Genomic DNA, 11773 nt, shown 5'->3' with positions numbered 1-11773 from the left:
ATATAGTTTTGATATTTAAATATATATATATATATATATATATATATATATATATCACATGGACACAAATAATAATAATTAATTATTACTTATTATTGACTATACTTAATTTTATAATATAATCAAAATAGATTAAACCTTTTAGTTGAAAAACCAATTAAACTCTCTGCCTTATTTTGTTTTCATGGCAATTTGCATGAATCTTATGTTGCCTTATCAAAAACTAATTACTTACTTCATGGAGTTATCCTTCAACAATTCCCATTAGAAACTAATTGCATCTAATAGCTTAGCTGCTAACATATTTTCTAGGGATAATTGGTTATACAGTTTGTTATGATAATTGATTAAATAACCTACAGGGAAATTCCATTTCAATGCATTTTAGTGCTCTTCATTTTGGGTTTGTTGTTTCAATTTTTCTTGAATTTCGCTTATATACATTATTTATTCTATTGTACTAACAAAATATGTGTTATTATCAAAAGCTAATTGATGGAATTAATAAAATCATACCTGATCATGATTGGTATCAAAAAGACGACTATCCGCAGAAAGCGCTAATCCTTTCTATTCTTTTCTTTTTTCTTCTGGTCTTTCTTTCAGGCAGGCTATCATTTATTTACGTATATATATCTTGGTAATTTTAGGTTTATTATTAGGCCTGATTGTGAAACACGGGCTTGTCATATAGCTGATCCGCCAATACTCCATTCTCATTATTATTATTATTATTATTATTATTATTATTATTATTATTATTATTTGCTCGCCCTTTTAACGCTAATGTTAATAGACTAGTGTACTAATACACAAGTTTATTTTTTATTTATTTATTTATTTATTTATTTTTATTTGTCCAAAATAAATTTAAATAGTATATTTAATATTAATAATTCAAATAAATTATTAGGATAAAAAAAACACGTGGAAAATTATCACACTGCAACAATTACACATAAAATATAATAATATATAATATTACTATTATATATTATTTAAAAATTTGGGGTGTTACAATATCACTCTTAAATTATTATTTTTTTATTACATTTATTATAATAGCAATTTCTAATATATAATAAAATAAACCCATAAAAATATTATTATTTTTTATTTATCAATGTTTTCTTAATTTCTATAAAATAGTTAAATGCGATGTACAAAAATAATAAAAAGTGAAAATGTTTATTGAAAAAAACTTGTTAATTTGTTCTTAAGTTCTAATTCAATTCACAAATATTGATATTGTTAGGTTGTATATTTTGTCCAGATTTGAATCTCACAGTCGTATAAGTTAATTATGGTTAAATTTACAATCTCTTCTAAAATAAAAAATAAATAAAAAATTGTTAATTCAACTAATCATACTCAAACCTAGAGCTATCAATTTGACAAATCTATTAATTATTGGCCCAAACTCAAACCCATTAATCATACTCAAACCTAGAGTTGTCAAAATTTGACAATTTTTTTTTTTCCTTAAAATCTTTTGATAAAAAAGTTTTAATTATTTTCTGATATAAAATAATTTACAATTTTTTTCTCAAACATTTTTAATTCGAAAAAAAGGATTGATTTTTTTATTTTATAAATTTTTTAAGAAAAAATTATTTCAATTTTTTCTAAAAAAAATGTTTTTAAATATTTTTCTGAGAAAAATAAATTTTATAAAAAAATAATGTATAATTAACAATATATTAAATTTATAAACCTCTCTCTTAAACTCATAAAAAATAATAAACTGAAATTTAAAAAAATTTATTTTAATAGATGATTTAATATTAAAGATTTAGTAAAAAAAATATTTTTAAAAAACTTTAGTAGGAGCTCGCTCAAGTCAATCCTATTATTTTTTTTCTGACAGGTATTCAAACCTATGATTGTCAGTTTCAATTTTGTTGGTAAAAGCTAGGGGTGGACATTGGATCGGATTCGGACGGAATCGGGCCAAAACACTAAATCCGTGAGTAACCGAGCTTCATATTATGCAACCCAGTTCCAACCATTTTCTTGATCGGTTTCGTCGGTTTACAGGTTAGTCGGATTTCGGTTACGTCGGTTTTGTTGGTACAGATTTCAATATCAAACTACTAAAATTTTAGAGATCGAACACTGAATTTTGTGATAAAAAAATGAGAATAAATTAGTGAGAGAAGAGTAGGAAAAACTGGATTCCGGCTATGGGTCACCTTATCTCAGCTGTTGGTATGAGCCCTTTGTACTTTGATGGTCCTCTTTCACCATTTTATAAGAGCTTGTATCATTTTGTTTTTTACCATATGCTTATATTTGATAATTCATGTGGTTACAGACGTGTATTGCTTTTATTATGAATTTTTAGCATAGCATTTTTGTTTAAATGCTAGTAGTATAGCAGTAAAATAAATAATAGTAATAATTGTAAAAGCAAAATATGTAAAAATATAAAGTGAAATTATGATGGTTGAGTGTAATGAGATAAAGTTGGACTTGACATTTGCAGTATGGCAGGAGCTCTGTGTCTAGAGTGCACTGGCAGGAAAGCGTATTGCAAAGTATAGTTGTATAAGAAATAAGTAAGATATATGGCTTTTTTATAATAGTTGTATAAGAAATAAGTAAGATATATGGCTTTTTTATTAATATACCATGAAAAAAAATATTAAATACCAAACTACTACTCATTTCAAAATAAATATCAAACTACCATCTTTTTTCTATTTTTTAATACTCTTCTTAGAAATCAGTGTTGGCCCCTGTAACTTTTCAAGTTGAAATTTTTATTTTTTTTTAAGGAAGGAAGAGAAATCGGATTCATGTACACTGATTTCTCAATTGAATTTTTTTTTAATTATTAAATTTATTTTATCATTTATAAAATTATTTTTATTAGTGGTACTATTTAGTAGACACATATATAGGGAATTTGATCAATTAATAAAGACACATTCACCCGTTGAGAAATAATACAACACATTATTTTTTGTTAATATCTTTCTTGATAATAAATATATATTTTATTAATTAATAATTGTTATTTTAATTAATTAATTAATTTAAGTTTCATTTATTATTAATTACATAATTAATTTAAGTTTTATTAATTATTTAATTAAGTAATTATTATTTTAATTAAATAAATAAATACAATGTTAATTTTATATTTTATAATTATTAAAAAGAATTAATTAAATGGAGTCCATAAAATAACAATATTTAATTTAATATTATAATTAAACATACAAATACCAAATGAGTGAAAAATATACACAAATTTTATTACAATATTTTTATTACATTAATCTCTTATATGGTGTCCAGTCCCACATCGTGATGGTCGACGAATATGACGTGGACGACGTGGAGGTGAGTTTTCTTCGTCAACTGGGGCATATGTCTCCTGAACATTTTCACTTAGTAGGTCGACATGCATCGAAGAAGTATGATCTACTTGATTTGGGAATGATGGAACACCAAATGAGTACATGTTATTAATATAATTAGTAGTCGATTCAGGCGTACCTAGGTCTGCACCAAATAAGTTATTCACAAAATCTTGATCACTTGAATGTAGAGATTGTCGGTGATCATCTTGTTGAGTTGACATGAATTGAAATGATTGTCTTGGTGGTTCAAATTGTTGTTGTGTTGGGGTGAAAGAAAATGAATGACGATGTGGTTCTAGCGCTTCATTTTCAATAGTAACAGGGGAGTCGGTAAGCGAGGTCTATTACGTCTTTGTCGGTGTGATGGTTGAGTTGGCTCTTCTGCAACACTACATCGTGGGTCCCGTAGTAGATGTAGAGCTGATAGATACAGATTAGAGTTGTGTCTAAACCACACCATATACTCCTCTGTTGGTATTGGGTGTCCATGTATCGGTTGACCGGTAAGACAATGACTTCGACGTTCGTTCCAAAATTGAATCCATGCAGCATGTTTGTCTTTCCAATTTTCCAGATGATTCCCTCTCATATCCTGACAGTGAAGTGTATCAATATTTTCAGGTTCATCTGGTATTTCCTGCAAAAGTTTAAACTGGAGTTTGACTCTATCTGTTTGATGCCACTCAACAGTTGAGAAACAAATCAATGCGATTTTGGCAGTCCATATCATTGAATCCTGATATGCTTGTTGTGGTATGGCATTTTCAAGACCCCTGTAAGGCATCCATATGAACTAGAGAAAAAAAAGACATATTAGTAAGACAACACAATTATAATAAATATAAATTTTGTTGAACAATGAAATTTTAAACCTGATAATGTTGCATGTGATCAATGTTTGATCTATAACTGACAAGATCCCCGTATGGAGTTGCAGAATGGATTAGTCCCCTGCCAATCCATCTAGTAAAAGAATATAAAACTATTATTTAGCAAGTTTGGCAATTATATTATATGTAATTTATTGGATTAATATGAAAAATATTTTACCGTTTTGCAAGTGGAAATGATATCTCTCTAGTGCAATGAGGGGCAATGAACGACATGTGATACCATACCCAAGATTGAAGGAGCAATGTACAGCCACCCATACATGCATAAGACGGTGCGGTTGCACGACACATTTGTCTGTATAAGTTTGCCAAACAGGCTGAACCCCAACTATATAGTCGAACAAGTTGAATATGTTTCAACAGGGGGAGATACATCAAATGAACTCTATTGCAAGATTTGTTAGGGATTACCAAACCCCCAATCAAGCGTAATAGGTACGCTCTACAATGTTGTTGTACTTGCTCAGCTGCTGCATTATTCGGAACATGAGCAAATGTGTCTTTCAACCATTCTAGTTTGACGAATTGGCCCACCATTTGATTTTTTGGGGGAATGACACTCAAAAGTTGTTGGCATTCTTCATCCCAGTCTAAAGCGCCACCTCCAGTTATTGGTCTTCCGTTGATAGGTAGACCAAGTTGTAATGCAACATCTTCAAGAGTTATTGTACACTCTCCTATTGGAAGATGAAATGTGTGTGTCTTTGTTCTCCAACGTTCTACCATTGCGGTCACCAATGATGGGTCCACGTTACAAGATCTCAATTTTGCAACGGTAAAAAACCCAGCTTCCTCCAAGTAGGGAACTATCATTTCATTTGGTTCCTCTATTCTAAAGTGGTGGTGACATTCAATCAAGTTATACATTTTAAATAAATTTAATATTAGAGTTATGAAAATGACGATTAAAAACATGTATACATAAGATGATTACAACCACTTACCATCTCAGCGATATCTCTAGACCTGTGAAGATACTGATTTCTTAAAAGAGCCATGGAGCTTGTATGTTGTAAATGTGAGAGCTTTAAAGTGTGTGTGAATAATAATATTAACATAATTACTATTTATAAAACCATTGCAATCCTATCTAAAATCGGAACCAGCCAATCAGTGGAGGATTGGAGGATTACGCTGACGTCATCGTACACGTAAGCATTATCCTATCCAAAATCAGAACCAACCAACCAGTGGAGGATTGGAGGATTACGCTGACGTCATCGTACACGTAAGCATTATCCTATCCAAAAATCAGAACCAGCCAATCAGTGGAGGATTGGGGGATTACGTTGACGTCATCTTACACGTAAGCATTATCCTATTCAAAAATCCAAACCAGCCAATCAGTGGAGGATTCGGGGATTATGCTGACGTCATCGTACCAGATTACGCTGACGTCATCGTACACGTAAGCATTATCCTATCAAAAATTCCGAACCAGCCAACCAGTGGAGGATTGGAGGATTAGGCTGACGTTATCGTACCAAATTACGCTGACGTCATCTTACACGTAAGCATTATCCTATCCAAAAATCCGAACCAGCCAATCAGTTGAGGATTGGAGGATTATGCTAATGTCATGTTACACGTAAGCATTATCCTATCCAAAAATCCGAACCAGCCAATCAGTGGAGGATTGAGGGATTACGCTGATGTCATCGTACCAGATTACACTGACGTCATGTTACACGTAAGCATTATCCTATCCAAAAATCTGAACCAACCAATCATTGGAGGATTAGGCTGACGTCATCGTACCAAATTACGCTGACGTCATCTTACACGTAAGCATTATCCTATCCAAAAATTCGAACCAACCAATCAGTGGAGGATTGGGGGATTACGCTGACGTCATTGGGATGTTATCCATCATAGTATAAATATGTAATGTTGTTCACTTATTCAATACACAAACAAATATCATTCTAAACACTTACTAATACACATCTTTTACCTGCAATGTCTCCATCAAAGTTTTTTGTCCTAGTATATTACAATGGACATGTTGAGAGGACAAACATAGAAGGTGTTGTCTTTGCATGCGCAAATACATCATTGGTAAAAGTGAAAAAAATATCAAACTTGATGGACTTATCAAATGTATCCAAACAAAGATTCAACCAGACAACTCACAGAGGGTGGTCGATGTTATTTACCGATACCCTATAACTCTTGCGCCAGGACATGTTCGATATGAATCGTTAAATCTTTTAGGAGATGATGACATGCATATGATGTTTGACATGTTCATAGCAAGTAAATGCCTTGGTATTTCAACAATTGAAGTTTATGCACAGTTAGTAGATGATCCTAAAGACGACACACAAGTAAGTTTACACTCTTCATATCCCAACTCCATTCCATCTTCATACCCTTTTATTGAAACACAAATCCACCATTAGTCCATAGCCTCATGGTCACAACACCCATCAACATCCACCCATGATATTGACCTTAACACACCGTACGATGGCCCTATTAGTGTTGTAGCTGGTGTCCACAATGAAGAAGTCGACGATTTTAGTGAGAATGAGGATGACATCTTGCTGAAGTTGTTGTCGATGACGATGATGATGATGATGATGATGATGATGATCAGGAACCCGTAGTAGAATGTCCATCTACTACAACTTTTTTCTCTGACCCCCTCACATTTTCTTCAAGTGGGGTTGACATTTCCCACAAAAGTTGTGGCAATGCAGTGTGTAAAAGAATATCATATGCACAATTCTATAAGCTTTGTCGTTGCACATTCTGATAGCACTAGATGGATTGTCCATTGTAAAAATAAAAATTGTATATGGAGGTGTAAAATCTTGAATGGAAAGAAATCAAACATTTGGAAGATCACAAAACTAGAAGGGCCACACACATGCTCATCAACAATGGTTTCACAAGATCACCAACAACTCTCTTCAGCTGTTATTTGTGAAAGCATCTTACAAATGGTAACAGTGGATCCCACAATATCAGTTTCAGTATTGATTGCACATATACGATCTCGATACACATATACCACTACTTATAGAAAGACATGGATTGCAAAACAAAAGGCCATTGAGAGAATATACGGAAATTGGGAGGAATCATATAAAGAACTTCCAAGGTTGATTCTTGCTTTCAAACATTATCTTCCAGGTACTGTTACTGATATTGAAGTGGGGCCCTTTATTGAGGATGGCCAACGAGTTCCTAGCAAAGCTGTCTTTCATCGTCTCTTTTGGAGTTTCCAACCATGTATCAGATGGTTTGATCATTGTAAACCAGTTGTTTTAGTTGATGGAACATGGTTATATGAGAAGTATCGTGGGACCTTACTAATGGCAATCGCTCAGGATGGTGATGGTCATACCATTCCTATAGCATATGCCATTGTTGAGGGTGAAACATCAGATGCTTGGTTTTTCTTCCTCAGTCGTCTACGGATGTTTGTCACACCTCAACCCAACCTCTGCTTGATTTCAGATAGACATGAGTCGATTAAAAGTGATGTTAGGCGTGTAAACAGCAATTGGCATCATGTCTTTTACGTTCGACATATATCACAAAACTTCATGAGGACCTTCAAAAATGGGCTAATGAAAGATATTGTAACCAACATGGGTTAGTATTTTTTTTTATATATATATATCTCACACATATTTTTTCTTTATAATTTTGTTTTCAAATTGTCTAAACAACATCAACTTTTGTTCATTCAGGATACGCTATGACTCAACCAAGCATCACATACTTTAGAAGACAAATCAGTGATTGGAGTCAAGATGCAGTGAAATGGCTTGTGTCTTCTAAGTATACATTGCAATGTATCTTTGACGTTTACAAGGAAGAGTTCCCAGCAATTCCTCTTCAATCATATTAGCCAGAATACAATGGAATAGAGTTGTGCCACAATCCAGCCATGAGAAGAGATCCAAAAGGTCGTCCATAGTCTACTCGTATTCATACTGAAATGGATCAACGAGAGAAAAATACACACCCCAAGAGATGTGGTTTGTGTCGAAACGAGGGATATAACAAGAATAAATGCCCTTATCGTATTGATGCTCCTAATAGAAATTAGTTCATTGTAATAAAATTAGTTAATTTGGTATTTGTATGTTTAATTATAATATTAAATTAAATATTTTTATTTTATGGACTTCATTTAATTAATTTTTTATAATAATTATAAAATATAAAATTAACATTGTATTTATTTATTTAATTCAAATAATAATTACTTAATTAAATAATTAATAAAACTTAAATTAATTATGTAATTAAAATAATAATTAATTAAATTAATAATAAATGAAACTCAAATTAATTATTTAATTATAGTAACAATTATTGATTAATAAAATATATATTTATTATCAAGAAAGATGTTAACAAAAAATAATGTGTTGCATTATTTCTCAGTGGGTGATTGTGTCTTTATTAATTGATCAAATTCCCTATATATGTGCCTACTAAATAGTACCACTAATAAAAATAATTTTATAAATGATAAAATAAATTTAATAATTAAAAAAAATAATTTCAGTTGAGAAATCGGTGTACATGAATCCGAATTCTCTTCCTTCCTTAAAAAAAAAAATTCAACTTGAGAAATTATAGGAGCCAACACGATTTCTAAGAGGAGTATTAAAAGTAGAAAAAAGATGGTAGTTTGGTATTTAATATTTTTTTTCATGGTATATTAATAAAAAAAGCGGCTAAATTACATCTGTGGTCCTTTAACTTAATTTCAGGTAACGTTTTAGTCTTTTATCTTTTTTTTTCTCAACTTGGTCCTTTATTTTAATTTTAAGTGACAATTTAATATTTTATGTTTTAAAATTTCAACAATGTTATCCTTTTTTATACAAAAATTCAAAAAAAAATTCAATCAAAACTCATAAAATTAATTATATTCTTCAATATAATACAAATTTCATCAAATTCGTAACGCAAATCTTCAAATAAACTCATATTTTCATACTTTATTTGATATTGTTAGGAATAAAGGACTAAATCGGAAAGAAAAAAAAAAGATAAAAGACTAAAATGTTACCTGAAATTAAGTTAAAGGACCACAGATGGAATTTAGCCTAAAAAAAACCTAAGATATATTATCTAGTACTCTTAGACGGGTTTGGGTACTATTGAATTTGACTTTGAAATCTGTAACCGATCAATTGTATCCGCACAAACTTACTTTCTTCAATTTTAACACCCAACACCCATCTCAATCCGTCCGAACGATCCACGGGTTTCTCGGATTTTTCGGATTGCGGTCGGATCTTTGTCTTTCGTCCACCCCTAGTAAAAGCAATTGAATCTATTGGAGCCGTCATTCATTTTAAGGCTGCCAAATATTAGTTTTTGTCCTTTTCTTTGTCGGTAAATTGGATGGTACGTACACTTGCATGTGTGCTGTATGTTTAACGGCAAATTATTTGACTCAAAATAACGGCAAATCATTGCAAATGAGTTTATCAACTTATGATGTTTTTCCTTACAACAATAAAATTAAGATAAAGCCAACATCACTTCCCACATGTTTGTTGCAACAATTATATCTAAGAGTTTGTTTTATTTGAACACACATATACATCATACAATATATATCATACATTGATTGAGATTGTTTGTGTTCAGATTATGAAGATTCTAAACTTTACTGTATATATAGATAGTGTCCCATGTCAAATTTTGATGCCCAAAATAATTTTTCTATATTTCAAATTTTTAATTTTTTTATATTTATTCAATATTTACTCTTTATCTTTGTTTCTATCATATTATCATTGAATGATTACAACAATTAAAAAAGAGATAATTTGTTCTCTTTAAAGAAAATAAATAAACTAAAATATACTTATCCTAAATCAATAAACTGAATTAGAAAAATCCAAAAGGTAGATGGAAAATAACGTAGTTATTTGTGAATAAATTAAATAATATTTATGTTGTGAGAATTAATTTGTTTTTTTTTTTCAATTATTGTGAGAGACTTAATTATCTCTTTTAAAATTAATTTTTTTAATGATAATTAAGACAGAGACTAAAATATCTTAATTGTTTTTATTTTTCTCATAATTTGTCTTAGGAATTAAAATATTCATCAAGACCTAATTTTTAAGGATTTAAACAAATCTTCACTTTTTAATTAATTAATACATGTGTTTCTGTCAAATTTATTTAACTCCACTAATATATTTGAGTCCTCGTTTTTTAAATAGTGTTGTCAATGATGAACAATGCATTCATCTATCCTGTAACACCTTAAATTTTATGATAAACTATTTTATTAATTAAATAAGATTTTAAATAATTAATTTGATGTTAAAATTATTATAAAATATATGTTAATAAAATTTGTGATTAATTTTCGTTATATGGATGTTTTCTATGATGTGCTATTTTGATACACATTATATTAAATGAGCGATATAAATAATAAATATTTTATTTTATTATATATTTTTTTAAAAGCAATAGTATTTTAGTGTAATATTTTGAAGAATAAGATTTTATGTGATTTTACGTGTATATCCGCGCACTCAATTAATATAACATTCTTGTATGCGTTTGACTAATATTAAATGTGTATTTAATTATATTTATTTAATTCTAAATATATTTTATTTTAATTATTTAATTTATAAATTATTATCTTGAGATAGTGGTAATATTGTGTTTGATTTTTTTTTTATATACTTATTATGATATTGTGATTATATATATATATATTTAGTATGATTTAGTAATTAATATAAAGTGTTGATTTTATATTTATTTATTTTATAATTTTGACTATTCTCTAATGATATATTATTATAACGTGTGTATTTTGAAAAATAAGTATAATTATAGTGATTAATTTGAATATGAGAGTTTGGGTTGTTAATAATATGTATTTTTTAAAAGGTTAATTATTTTAATTTCTCTAATTTATCAAGTATTATTTATGAAATATTAGTAATTAAATTTTGTTAAAAAAAATTAAAAAAAAACAACTTTGGTATTTGTTGGTTTTATTAAAAAAAAAAGATTAATTGTGTTTCATGGAATAAGCCAAGTAAAAATTAATTAAAGAATAAAACCAAACAAAAAAATAGAGGAAAAGAAAGGTATGGCACGACAGCTCCTCCCAGGAGGAATTGGAACAAAATTGACATCCGTTTTTGTCCAAATTTCAAATTCGTTATTTTGCACGGTTCTCCTTCACCGTAAGTGCGATTTGAGTGAAACCAACGCCAAAACGACCGTGTGAAAAGTGGCAGTATTATCTCTGATTGGTTTTCTGATTCATTATCGATTAAAGGACAAAGAGTCAAAAACACAAAGATTGTTTGCTCGTGGAATCGTATTCGCATGTGAAAGCGTCAAAATAAGGTAAGGGATGAGAGACCGTTTGAATTCATGAGTATAATATATTGTGAGATGAACGGAAAAACCGTATTTCCCAACGATTCATCCGAGACTCGCTACGTTCAGCAGTAGCCCTTGGAGTGATAAATTGATTAATGTAAAAATATGAGA

The 11773-nt window shown here is 29.7% G+C and overlaps 1 protein-coding gene across 1 annotated transcript; it reads right to left on the bottom strand.

Annotated features, from left to right (window-relative positions):
- Nucleotides 1–3663: 3663 nt before the first annotated feature.
- Nucleotides 3664–5259, bottom strand: LOC140920346 (serine/threonine-protein phosphatase 7 long form homolog). Its single transcript, XM_073368605.1, has 4 exons — nucleotides 5183–5259; nucleotides 4673–5093; nucleotides 4482–4556; nucleotides 3664–4161 (listed from the first exon to the last, which is right to left on the bottom strand). Exons 1-4 carry the CDS (start codon nucleotides 5257–5259, stop codon nucleotides 3664–3666), a joined length of 1071 nt encoding a protein of 356 aa, XP_073224706.1.
- Nucleotides 5260–11773: the final 6514 nt, after the last annotated feature.

The sequence above is a fragment of the Cicer arietinum genome, chromosome 5 (assembly GCF_000331145.2).
Source record: "Cicer arietinum cultivar CDC Frontier isolate Library 1 chromosome 5, Cicar.CDCFrontier_v2.0, whole genome shotgun sequence".
In the NCBI taxonomy this organism is placed as follows: Eukaryota; Viridiplantae; Streptophyta; class Magnoliopsida; order Fabales; family Fabaceae; genus Cicer; species Cicer arietinum.
The sequence above is the reverse complement of the archived record's forward strand: the minus strand, read 5'-3'. Positions and strand labels throughout refer to the sequence as shown.

Coding starts and splice junctions, on each gene's coding strand:
- LOC140920346 (XM_073368605.1), bottom strand. CDS start 5,259: ATGGCTCTTTTAAGAAATCAGTATCTTCACAGGTCTAGAGATATCGCT. Junction 5,094..5,182: donor AGTGGTTGTAATCATCTTAT/GTATACATGTTT, acceptor CCACCACTTTAG/AATAGAGGAACCAAATGAAA. Junction 4,557..4,672: donor TACGCTTGATTGGGGGTTTG/GTAATCCCTAAC, acceptor AAACTTATACAG/ACAAATGTGTCGTGCAACCG.